The 13,589-nt window shown below is 37.9% G+C and overlaps 1 protein-coding gene across 1 annotated transcript; it reads right to left on the bottom strand.

Moving 5' to 3' along the window:
• Positions 1-2,082: 2,082 nt before the first annotated feature.
• On the bottom strand, positions 2,083-12,091 carry LOC121246930 (splicing factor 3B subunit 4-like). The gene is made up of 9 exons (XM_041145254.1): positions 11,876-12,091; positions 11,614-11,662; positions 10,826-10,914; positions 10,660-10,716; positions 10,415-10,477; positions 10,252-10,317; positions 3,331-3,417; positions 2,865-2,958; positions 2,083-2,767 (listed from the first exon to the last, which is right to left on the bottom strand). Exons 1-9 carry the CDS (start codon positions 11,978-11,980, stop codon positions 2,247-2,249), a joined length of 1,131 nt encoding a protein of 376 aa, XP_041001188.1. The 5' UTR covers positions 11,981-12,091; the 3' UTR covers positions 2,083-2,246.
• Between the last annotated feature and the right edge of the window lie 1,498 nt (positions 12,092-13,589).

Genomic DNA, 13,589 nt, shown 5'->3' with positions numbered 1-13,589 from the left:
CAAGGTCCACCACATTTAGGATTGAGCGCCACGAACATCTATCGAAAGAAGTAGGGCTCTAAGTGAGGAAAGATTCACCCTTAGACTCCCTCAAAATGTGTAAGGAATTTTGGTTGAGCGAGAAAGGAGGGAAAAGTTGCAGGAGAATCGAAATATCTAAGGCGTTGGTGGAGCAAGAGAGTAAACGCAAAAATGGAAAGGGGTCTAAAAGGTAATCATTAACCTCTTTCGAGAATATGAATGGTTAGCCGCAGCGACGGTTACCATTTCTTTGGAAAACCATTTAAAACGCGGGAACAGTTATCGCTGACGTAAGCCACGTCCTTTTGAAAAATAAAGGGTACGAGCTCGAGCATACCAACTTGCATAGACCCCAGCTAGGTAAGGGAAAATCATAGATGCACGCCCACGAGCCAGTGGGGTAGGCAGTAGTTATAAAGAATCTAGAAGTTTAATTTTTCATGTGCCTACACAAAGAAAATTAGCAAGGTAACTGAAGGGGATATTTGGATCCTCTCAGGTAACCAAGCCCATGAATAGGAAGCTGGCCCAAAGCCTTAGCTTAAGGTTGAGAGGGCCACGACCAAAGTGTCTGTAACCACAACCACGAAGAAGATAACTCCCAGAGAGTTGCAGATTCGACCCACAATTTGATATGATTATCTCAGGCAAGTTGACTCTTACAAAACAAGAGATATCATCTCCAATTAATAAGGGATCATGAAGGATACACACACAAGAATGATTATTAGAATCAGTTGCCATCATGCCATGTCCATGTCATTCTATAAATAATCTACAAGAGGTAACAAGTACTTCACTTTATCTTTACATATACTTATTCTCATATTGTATTTTTGACTTAAGCATCAGAGTCTCCCTAGGGCAACCAGTGCCACCTCTTTATTGTCGCAGGTCATCCGTGTAGTTGGTAGTGTGAAACACGTCATTTAGAACCATCTTTTAATACTAAGAGCATTAACATTGGACTATGCAAATACAAAGTCATTATTTGGCTAATATCACATGTTTTTACTTTTACCTATTTTATTTAAATATATTCCCACATTGAATTAGCTAAATCATCTCTATATAATAATAAAATATTAATATTTTAATATTTTAATATTTTATATTTGTTATTATCTAATTTATTTTTACCATATTTTACATTTCTACTGACCATATATTAATTAAAAATCATGTTCTAGTGTTTAAACAATCATATTTTAAATGGTCATTTAATATTAACTACAAAGTTTTTACTAAACACATCCATACCTAAATATCTACATTTTACATCCAATTATCTTCTTTTGTCAACCCTTATTCTTTCCAACAATCACGTTTTTTAATTCTACCTCAGTTTCTTGGTTTACACTTTACTATAATACCATCATCTTTACATTTCCCATCTAGGTAGAATCCTTATTTTTGAGCTCTTGATATTTTCCGACTTAATAATCACTTTTCGACTCAATATATTTTAGATCTCTTTCACAACTGTCTGAAAAGCCGCATCTAGATTGGAGGAATCAAGAGCAGATGTTTCCCTAAAAAACAAATGCTATGCTTCTGCCAATGCTTTGCCTTCAGCAGTGGACACCTCCCTGTCACCCTTGAGACCACCATGCTCCCCATTGCCCAATTTATAAAAAAAATAATGCTATACACCTCTCATCCTATTTTGATCATGCTAAGTAGTATTTAGCACATTCAACACCATTAGATGATAAAGAAGCATGCAATAAATTATCATTTAATGGTGATAAATGTGCCACATCATACTTAATAGGATGAAAGTGAGATGGTAATATGATGTATAAAATTTTCCTTATAAAAAACGTGCATATATAAAAAGTCGCTATTCCATGAGCCTGATCCAAGTCATGAGATTCTAAGACCAGAAAAACCTTGAAAATTTGGAGAGAACTTCAGTTTCCCCATCCTCACCTCGTACGAGAAGATTCTGGTAATACGCCTGAATCTCTCGCTTCAAATGAGAACCTAAAAGATAATTAACAATAATCTGGCACTTCTGGTGCAAGAAATGAGAACTTACCAAAAGCAGAAAGGAAGGACTGTTGAAAATAAATTTTCCTTCCAGCCAAAGATTGATGCTTGTTTTCTTAACCATTGTGGCACACATTACAATCTGCATTATCCTAATTCAGAACAAATAAATCAAACAAGAAATTTCCTAGACATTATATGATAAGAACCTTTCAGAATGATATTTCAAGATCTCAACTTGACGGTGGCAGAGGGGGGTTATTGGGATTATGTGGAGGGGGAGGTGGAGGCATTGATGTCTGTGGCATATGGGGCCTACCGGCATGTTGCTGAAGGGGTGGGGGTGGTGGTGGACGCCACATAGGCGGTGGGCCTCCCATTCCCATTGGTGGTGGAAGAGGCCTTGGAGGACCTGGAGCTACCTGTGGAGGGGCCGGTGGCATATTTGGGGGAGGTGGCCTGAACTGCTGCATTTGAGGTGGCATGACAGATGGTGGGAGATGTTGACCCGGATGCTGTGGGTGACCCTGCCAAACTGGTTGTCCAGCCATTGGCATAGGTGGGAAGGCTGCAGCTTGAGGTGGTGGACGGATTGCAGGAATTGGGCCTGGAGCTACAGTACCATTTCCAAATGGGCGTGGAGGCACAGCTCCATTGGCCTGAGGAACATTCTGAAGTGTTGGAGGTCCGCTGGCAAATAAGGTGTGAGGCCTGCTCTTTTGAGCAGTTGGATTGCTTGCAGCCAAAACTCTCTCTGATGACAGCAGCAGTCAGCACATAGCAAATCAATTTTCTTAATGAATGCATGAATTATTCCTACAAAAAGAAAGCAGCAGCTTAAAAATGCTCACCGGCTGGAGTACCATGACGCTCCCCTTTAGTATCCTTCTTATACGCATAAGACACTGTAATTTGACGGTTGCAAAGATATTGACCATTCATTGCCTGTAAATGTAGAAGATCAATACCAAATCAGCTCTATATATCATTAGATCGAAACAAATACTAGTGCCATGGAGTCGCTTATGTTTCATGGTTTAAAGAAATTTAGCGGTTACTATAATACCTTTTACAATGTTACTGAATTAGATCCTAGAACCCTAATTAATTTCTGAAATGAGTATCATGGACTCCTTGATATAAGTAGACTTGGCATCACGCTATGACCAAGTGGAACTCAAAATTCTGAGATATTAAATACTGAGAAAAAAGCAGAAAGACTAACAAATTAATGATTCATCTAATTCCCGCATCATCAAATCTCCCGTTTCTCAAGCAGATATGGTGAACGTTAAAATATCAGTGAAGGACACAAACCTCAATAGCAGCATCAGATGCCTCAAAAGAATCATAGCTAATAAACCCAAAACCACGTGAATTTCCTGATTCCGGGTCTCTCATGATCTGGAGAGAAGTGCTAAAGATTAGAATCCAAATAAAAGAAACATCAAAATTTTAATAGGTAGAAAACATCAGTCAGTAAAACAATTTTTATGCATTCAGTATAAATGTTTGAGTCCACAACTAGTGCACACACAAATAGGAGGGAAGAATTGGAAAACGGTTACATCCAGTTCTGCTAAAGCAGAAATAAACTCATAAGAAAACCAACATGGGGAGTTGAAGACCATGCAAAATGCTCATAAAGTAGATCTGAGGTTTACCATGACCAAAGCACCATTAGATATACCTTACTGAGGATAGAGATCCAACTCACCCAGAACATGGCTCATTGCAGAATGCAGAATTGGAACAGAAAGCGGCACACCACTTACCCCATAACATGGAACAATGCGGATAGGCTAATATATTATAGACATTTTCCTTGGAAATTAGAAATAAGTCCCAAACTACTTTTTAAAGTGTATTTTAGTCTTCCAAAATACATCTATAATTGCCAATTGGCTAAAGTCATTCAAGGAGCAGGTATCAAGAGTAGTTTCTTATCATACAAGCTACACATTAGAGAAGGCAAAGCAACTGCCCTCCAATTTTCCAAGGATTAGAGGGTTGCCTCCATGAGCAGGAGAAAGTGTTTGAATAAAGTTAAATAATTAAATTAACTTCTTCCTAATGAGATAGGGGGATCCGTTATCTCATTTTTTATTTGTTATCGTTATGGAGGCTTTGAGCTGTATGGTGGAGGCTGCAGTAGGAGGGGGTTTTCTTTCCGGTTTTTCAGTGGGAAATGCAAATAATGGTTTTATTGCAATATCCCATTTACTCTTTGCTGATGATACTCTTATCTTTTGTGATGCTGATGGTGATCAAATTCAAGCTTTGAGGGCTGTATTGTTGTGTTTTGAAGCTGTCTTGGGCCTTAAGGTGAATTTGGGTAAGTCAGAGATGGTTATGGTGGGGGATGTGCATAATATTAACAGCTTGGCAGAACTTTTGGGGTGTAGAGTAGCTTCTCTTCTTATGAAATATCTCTGTCTCCCATTGGAGGCGTCATTCAAGGCTAAGAATATTTGGGATGGGGTGGTAGAGAAGATTGAGAAAAGATTGGCAGGTTGGAAGCGGCTATACCTATCAAAAGGGGGTAGAATTACTCTTATCAAAAGTACCCTCTCCAATCTTCCCACTTACTTTCTTTCATTATTTCCATTACCGGTAGGTGTGGCAAATCGTATTGAGAAGTTATTTAGAGCATTTTTGTAGGGTGGTATGGGAGAGGAAAATAAGTTCCATCTAGTGAGTTGGAATAGAGTTTGTTGTCCTATTGTTAATGGAGGTTTGGGGGTTCGTAATTTGAGTAGTTTTAATAAGACGTTGTTGGGAAAGTGGTTGTGGAAGTATCAAAGGGAAGAGGATTCGATGTGGATGGAGGTTATTGATCGAAAGTATGGGAGTGAGTGGGGGGGCTGGTGTTCTACAGAGAGTAGGGGGACTTACGGTGTGAGTCTTTGAAAATTTATTAGAAAGGGGTGGGATAATTTTTTGAAACAAGTTAAGTTCGAGGTTGGAGATGGTTCAAGAGTTTGCTTCTGGTTTGATGATTGTGTGGTGAGCATGCTCTTTTTAGAGTTTTTCTGGTAATTTTTAGAATGGCTGTTAATCAGCAGGCTTCCGTTTCAGATTTTTTGATCCGATCTAATGGAGTTGTGCATTGGGATGTTAGTTTTATTTGAGCTGTCCAGGATCGGGAACTTGATGAGGTTGCAGATTTTTTCAGCTTGTTGTATTCTCTGGATATTGGAGGAGATGAGATGGATTGAATGTCATGGAAGCATATTGCGTGTAAAAAGTTTTCTGTTAGATCATACTATAAGATGTTGACTGTTCAGCATCACTTCTCTTTTCCGTGGACGAGTATTTGGAGGGCTAATGTGCCGTCAAAGGTAGCATTTTTTATTTGGACAGCATCACTTGGGAATCTTCAGACAATTGATAATTTGAGAAAGCGTGGCATGATTGTTATGGAGTGGTGCTTCGTGTGTAAGAAATATGGTGAATCGGAGGACCATTTACTCTTACATTGAGAGGTGGCTAAGGTGTTATGGGATGGTGTGTTCAGTAGAGCAGGGCTGGTTTGGGTAATGCCTAAAATAGTGGTGGATCTACTTGCGTGTTGGAATAGGCTTCATAGTTGTTCTCAAGTGGCAGCTGCGTGGAAGATGATTCTTTTGTGCATTATTTGATATATTTGGATGGAAAGGAATAAGCGGTATTTTAATAACAGGGAGCGTACTGTAGAGGAAATCTGGAAATTTTTTATGTTTTCCTTGCTTCAATGGTTTTCAGCTATTGTACTTAATGGAAGGGTTGTTCATGAGTTTTTGTTTTCATTTCCTAATCTTAGAATGTAATTAGGTGTAACTTTTGCTACTTTCTGTATACATGGGTTTCGCGTATTGCATTTGATGAGTAAAATTTTATTACTTATCAAAAAAAATAAAAAAAACTTATTCCTAACAGCTTAAACTTTTGGAACAAGTGGTACTTAACATGGTATCAGAGTAGAGATTCTATGTTCAAACCCCGATTTCACACTTCACCCCATTTATTTGTATATTCCACTTGCGCGCATTCATTAAGGGGAGTCTGGCCCACACGTAAGAGGAAATGTTAGGATATAAACTAAATTATCAAATTTACCTCTTTCCATTAGCTTATGTTTTTAGGACAAGTGGTGATTTAACATGGTGGCTTAGATAAGATGTTAAATCACTACTTGTCCAAAAAGCTCAAGTGGATGGGAAGAGGTAAATTTAATCATTGAATTCTAACAAAATGCAACAGCTAGCAAAAAATTGTTGCTTCTTCCATTGTTGTGTATCAAATATTAATCGTAGATTCATTATCTTTTTCTGACCATGTCAACCGGAAAAGCTAATTTAGCACAGTTTTAAGCCGCCCTCAAGCCATGCAGCCATGCAGGAGATTATCAATTAAACCTATAATTTATAGTAATCTCCCCATCCCTCAAAAAAATAACTAAGAGAGACAGCAGTTGCAAGAATGATAAGCAATTCTCGCAAGCTGGAGTGGTTTATATGGTAGTCCCCAAACCACATAGAAGATGGTCCCCATAGTTTATTTTAGTGCATTTGGAGGGAAAAGAATTGCCGAAACTTCAAGATTATGGACAGACATTGGATGAACTTGGAAGCCTCTCCGTTAATATTTTGTTCCTTTGGGCATTAGCCATAGATTTTAATGGGCAAAGTACTGATAAAAAAAAATTTTAATGGACAAAGTTTCCATGATTTTCCTGTGGCTGTTTATAGTTCTTAATAGGGGTGTACAGGAACCGCTGGAACCGGCCGCCAACCGATCAGACTGACCATCGGAGCACGGAACCAGCCGGAACCGACAAAAAACCGGTCGGCGGTTGAGAGGAATTGAGGGAAAACCGATATCGGCGGTTCGGCGCCAGTTCTAACCCCTGGGAAACCGCTGAACCGACTGATCCGGTCTATTTATTTATTTTTTGAATATATGTATATAAAACGGTGCCGTTTCACTTAAATGAGTGAAACGGTGTCGTTTTAGAGGTTGGAAGTTAAAAAATATATATAATAGAACGGCACCGTTTGGCTTAAAAGCTAAACGGCGCCGTTTCAAAAATGACTTAATAACACCCCCCTTCTTCTTCCCCGCGTCGTCTTCTTCCTCTCTGCAACTCTCTTCTTCTTCCGTGGCAGCGATGGCGTGAGGCTTCTTCCTTCTTCCTCAATTTTTTCTCCTTCACCGAAGACGCCGACGGTGGACCGAAGACCGCACTGAAGCACGTCGAGACCGATATGATCGGTTTTCTCTCCTCAAACCCACGATTTCGGCCGGTTCCATAGAGCCATGGCAGACGTCGGTGGTGTATTGGTTTTGTGCCGAAACCGACGCCGAACCCATCGGTGTACAACCCTAGTTCTTGATTAGGTACTCTCTCGTATACATCGTGTGTACTTACGCTACACCTACTTTTCTATTATTAATTAAATTTCGTATAGCCAAGTACAGGGGGGGATATTTAATTAGAGAAAATAGCTTCCAAAAATTCTCTCTCCGTACGAAGACCCGTGAGTGAACAGTGAGCCAGGAGAAACCCTAACCCACCTATCCCTCCGCCACCCCCAACCCACCATCGACCGAAGAGTGACACCACACCGCTATCACAGACAAGGCCGACGGGCACCGGCGTCCTCGCTGTGGGCCGTTCGGCATCGGTCCTTGCCGACGATCTGGCTATTTCACTTTTCTTCTTCGTCGGAAGTACCAAACTGTCGCCATGCTCATCGACACCACCACAAACTTGAACGATAGACCCAGGCGACTGGGAGTTTTCTGCTTTTCTGTTGTTTCGACAGACTATTTCGACGGACTGTTTCGAGGGACTCCGGCAACTAGGGCCTCCGGCATCGGTCATCATCCGGCGACTCTATTTTCTCTGTTAACTTAGATTAGGGGCTTTTGTTCCTCTTTCGTGCATTCTCGACAAATTGAAGAAATGCAGCTTGGGATGCCTCTGCAACTAAAGTCGTAGGTTTGATGTTAGTATGGGTCATATAGTGAGCTTTTGGGTGGAATCGAAGACTTTCGAGCATTTGCTAGAAATATGGAGGTCTTCCTTAAAAATCGTGTAGAGGAGTAGAAGGGTTTGGAGATTTGTAGTGATGGGTCGTAGTGGTATAGAATGGCTGATGGCTACAGTGGAATCAGTATTACAGACAGGAAGAAATTTGGATTTCATAAAACACTTGCGCGAAGGAAACAAAACATTCATGGCTCAACGATGCTCCAACGAGCATGGTAGGTTTCTAACGGTCATTGAATATGATGGAGGAGGCCGACGGAGTGTTGTAGTCATTCCCGAAAGGTATGAAGGCCTGGGTTGGGAGAAATTTGCTACAGAATTACACAGAGCTGCGGATATGCTTTTTGCTGATCAAAGAAGGAAATTCAAAAGAAGAATGAGAACATCAACTTGGAGGTGAATCATAAAGACCAAAGTACATCCACGGTGGCGAGGCGATCATATGCGGCAGCTCTGAAGACCAGTCGTGCTTCGGGGGTTCATAGTGAGGGGATTGATGATCAAAACCAGCTTGTCGCAATGCATAATTCCTTAAAGGAGATGGAAACCCAACGTGTCGAATTGAAAGTAGCGATAGCTTTTTTGTCTACGAAAATAGACATGCTTTCAGCTAGAGGCAATAGGGTCGTAAGGAACAAGACTAAGATAGGCCCGAATCCTTTAAATTCAAATAAAGAAAAACAAAAAAAGGGGATCCGGCCCTGTTCCTATACCCAGATCTAGAAGAGTATGACGAGTTAAAAGGAATTTTGGGTTATTTGAAGTGGGTTCTACGTCGGGCATTGGCGTAGAGACATCTGCAATGGAATGTCATTCGCCTCAGGTGACTTCTGTACTCGAAGAAACTATGGCTCCCTTATCGGAGTTGAAGGGATCTACTGAAGTTGCACATAAAGGGTCACCAGAGGTGAAGAGACTTGATGTCATACCATTGGAGAGAACCAATGGAGTTGTTGAGGAAGTACGGGATTTGAATATGGATTTGGCGTTGGTGCCTTGTGGATCCCTTGGTCTCTCTTCCTCCAATAGCAGATTAGATTCTACCTAAAGTTAATGAGATTCAGCAGTTCATGGGAATTTCACATGGAGGATGTGAAGACCAATTTAAAAAACTAATTATTGCGATTGAGGCAAGCTACGCGCTTGAAATCCAATCAAGTTTCAAGAAAAGCAGGGAGTCACAACGTCTTTTTTGGGGAATCAACTACGACGCTAAGGGTGATAACTCTTCTAGAGGGAAGTCTAAAGGGAGGGCATTGTGAAGACGGTAAAACTAGGGATTGGGGTGGGGTTTTTGGGTAGAGTTTTAGTTCTACAGGAAGCAAGGGGTTGGGGTTGGGGTCGGGTTTGGTGTATTTTGAGTTGTTTTTCACAAGCTTTTTGGGTTATTAGGGTTTTTCTATTATGGGCAAGGTGTTCTCTTGTATACATTTGGTTTGGGTAGTGAGAATAATTGATAAGTGTTGAGAATGTTTATCAATAGTAATGAAAAAATAATGAAAAAGTAATAATAAAATATTGAATAGTAGTAAAAAGTAAGTGAAAAGTAATGAATAGTAGAAAAGTAGGTGAAAAATAATAATAAAATAAAGAATAGTAGTGAGAGTACTTGAGATACTCTCACTTGCCAAACACACCTATTTTGATATATCTATAATATTTTTACTTATAAAAAAAAATAATAAATTTCGTTTACCTATCAAAAAAGGGAATGCTAAGCAAAATCATTACATACTACCAGAATAATTGCACCCTCATACATGGGCATGTGATGATAATCGAGGACTATAAGCAATGGCTACATGTAACAATTTCTTGGTAAACAAATGGCAAATTAGACCTCTTTTCTGCGGCTGTGAAAGCGTTAAGTGTGCCCTTTTTAGCTACACTTTTTTAGGTGATGTGATGATGGATATCACATTTCATATTAGACAAGGGTAGGGACCATGAACCCCGGCACAAAAGACCTTGCTCCGCCCATGATTAAATTTCATAGTAGCCTCATGCATAAATGATGTTATATAAAATCTAAGGGTTAGAAGATAACTAATGACTCCAGATTTCAACTTTATAATAGGAAAACCAACAGTCTTATTAATGGATAGGCAATCGGCACAAGTTTTTCTACAGTTCTGGACAATTTAAAAGAAATGGAGAAAATAATTTAAAATCAGATGCCAACAAAAGGAATCCATAAACCTTACCTTGGGATTTGTGACAATGACTCCAAATGCACTGAAAGTATCATATAGAAGCTTCTCATCCACATCCTGAGAAGAATATCAAGTAATGACAGTTAAAATCAGTAAGCTAAAATCAGTAAGCCAGCTTGTGTTAGAGTGCATAATATGGTAGAATTTAACCTACAGAGTCAAGGTTCCCAATGAAAAGGTTTGCGCCCACATCTAAGCTTTTTTTATCTTGGGATGCCTGGGGAAAAAAACAAAGGAAAAAGAAAATGTAAACACCACAATCGTTTTCAAATCGCATAAAAAAGATGCAAAAGGAACAGGGCAGAGAACACTAAACCTTTTCAAGCACAATAATGAATAATAATATTTATGCAGCAAATTGCAAAAAGCTGCCAAACAATAGTTAGGAAAAAAATATACCTTATTTACACGTATAGGCTTTCCATAAAGTTTAATCATGTTTAGCACCTTGATTGCCTGCATAGTCATCCGGGGAGGAACGATTATTAAAAAGTAAAGAACTATTAAAGGAAGTCGACAGTTAAACTTTCAGATAGCATAGTCGCCGTAGTTGATCAATACTTACATAATCGGCATCTTCTTCACTTCGGAACTCTATGAATCCATATCCTTGATGGAGATTTGTCACTCTATCCTTAGGAACATACACATTCACTGAAACAGAAAGGCTGAAGGTTATAAATGAGCAGTCTTACAAGCAGATAAGGATTGAAGTAACACAGATAAAATAAACACTGAATAAACTACTAACCATTGAAGATTAACATAAGATAACTTTAAACATAGGATAAGAAAGTTATTGAACATGATTTTCCCAAAAAACTCAATAATTTACAAGAATGAATCTTAATAGTCTCATTTGCGATCTGTTCTTCTCTAAAGTTACGGAGGGTTAGAATAATGAGGGTCAAAAATTAACTTTGGATGGTTTCCATAAGGCATTCACCTAACAATATATACGCTGCAAATAAAAACCTCTAAAACCTTACTGTTTTTCTATCCTACATTGCAAAAATAAAAGTTCGTTGTACGTGATTATCTTTCATTCGAACCTGAACAATATTGAAATATTTATGGATATAAACCAGAAAACAGAAATGAAAAAAAAAAAAAACAAAACAAAATTCTCAGACGAGAGGAAACGAAGAAATAAGCTTTACCAAGAAACGGCAGTTGGAGAGTACGACGCCGGGAACAATTTACCAAAAGCACAAAAATAATAATAATGAACGGGAAACCAAAGTTGCTGACTAAACTAAGTTCCTATACTACGAATTTTAAACGAAATACAAAATCCATGCAGCGTAAAGACCGCTAATTATCTGGGTAAACAAAAGGAAGGCCGGAACATACCAACAGGGCCTGATTGAACAAACAACTCCCAAAGCAACTCCTCCGTCACCTACAAGCGTAGAAATAGAAGAAGTGAAACAGGCTCAAGGAATCAACAAATCGAAAATACGAACAATTGAACCCTTGCATAAAACCAAAACTGGAATGAACACAATAAAAGCCCTAACCGGGCCAAACTTCCTTCTCTTTCTTCGAGCAAATACGGAGCAACAGCAACCAAACAAAAAGGAGAAAGAAGAAAAGCTGAGGGGAGGAAGAGAACCTGAGGGTCGAGATTGCCGACATATGCGGTGGCATCTTGATTCCTCTCGGCAGAATGTTGACCCAGCAGATTGGCTCCTACTCCAGGTGCTATTCGAGTCGTCATTGCGTGCTTTTTCTCTACCAAAACCCTGCGGCTGCCGCTGCCGCTGCTACTGCCACAACCTCCCTCTCTCTCTCTCTCTCCCCGCTTAATACGATTGGGCTGGGCCAAGGCACAAATAACAATGGACAGTGTGATCACTACAACCATATTATTATTTATTTAAAATTTGAAATTTTATTATTATTTTTTTAAAATAATTTTTTAACATACTTAATGATTAAAAAAATTAAAAATATATATAATTTTATTAATAATCACTTCTTTAACTATTAAATAAAATAAAAAAAATTAAAAAAAATTAAATATAAAAATAATAATAAGAGAATAATAATCTTATTATTTTTTATTAATAATTGTCGAAGGCTCCACTTTATTTAAAGAGAGGCCTGACTAACGAGGTTTTATTTGGATAAAAAAAATTATTAAACATGATGATGCTTTATTATTGGATATGACTAACGAGGTCTCCGTGAAAATTTGAGAAAAATATCAATCAAATTATTGACAAAAGTTTATCCACATGAACTCCAGCGACCAATGAAATTATATCAATATAACAGACTAAGATGAATTTAAAATAAAATAAAATAAAAAATTGTTTAGATTTCCACAATGCCGAACTATGGACAGAGAGAATTCTTAATGCGTGCAAAGATTCACAGAATGCGTGTCCTTCACTATTTATATTAATCCCAAAATTAGCAAATTATAATATAAGGTCATAAAATTTACCAACGCAAAAATTTTGGAGGCCCCATTGAAAATTCAAAACAAAAATACAAACATGGACAGTTAAATTTGTGTTGGACATTTTCAAATAGAAAATGTCTATTTTTACAAATTTATGTTTTAATATATCAAGACATTAGTGATGTAGAGGATATGGAGACCGGCCATATAAACTAGTAAATAGTATTTCGATTTTTTTTTTTTTATAATTATAAGGAGTTTTATAATGAGTGGTGTTGCACGCCTCGTTTGTGTGTGCATATTATATATATAACAAAACTTAACATTTTCAAATGAGTAAATATAAATTTTTTAATGTTAATATTATACCAAAGTTTGTGAAATTAAATAGATAAAATAAAATAAAAAATTGTTTGAATATAACTTTCAAGAATATTTTTGTTTTGAAATTGTAAAAATTATACTACTTTTGTATTTACATAATGATTGGATGAAGAGTTAAAACATAAAAAGTTGAAATTAATAAGTATAGAGGTAAAGATGTTTGATTTTATTTAAAAATAAATAGATAATAAATATTGAATATATTTGTTAAAGCAAACATGGGCTTCATATCTCTCATCGTATCTCATGCTTTTGAATTAAATCTTCCGATATAATTTCTATAAATTTTAAAGTGGTATTGAACTTTTGTTGCAAAATCAATCATAATCTCAAAAATTAAAAAACTACATCACTATTCCTCCATTAGCACCTCATAACACTTGGTATCCATTTCTGCGGGAAAAAATACACTACCACATCAGAAAAATGCACTTTTGCCTATCAAGTCAGCGAAGCTGGGGGGATAACGATGGGATTGTGATTAATAGTTCATACCACTACTCAACAAAGACGACAAAATAGCAGCAAGAACTAC

This window comes from Juglans microcarpa x Juglans regia, chromosome 1S (assembly GCF_004785595.1).
Source record: "Juglans microcarpa x Juglans regia isolate MS1-56 chromosome 1S, Jm3101_v1.0, whole genome shotgun sequence".
NCBI classification, from domain to species: Eukaryota; Viridiplantae; Streptophyta; class Magnoliopsida; order Fagales; family Juglandaceae; genus Juglans; species Juglans microcarpa x Juglans regia.
This window is presented reverse-complemented; position numbering and strand designations above follow the sequence as displayed.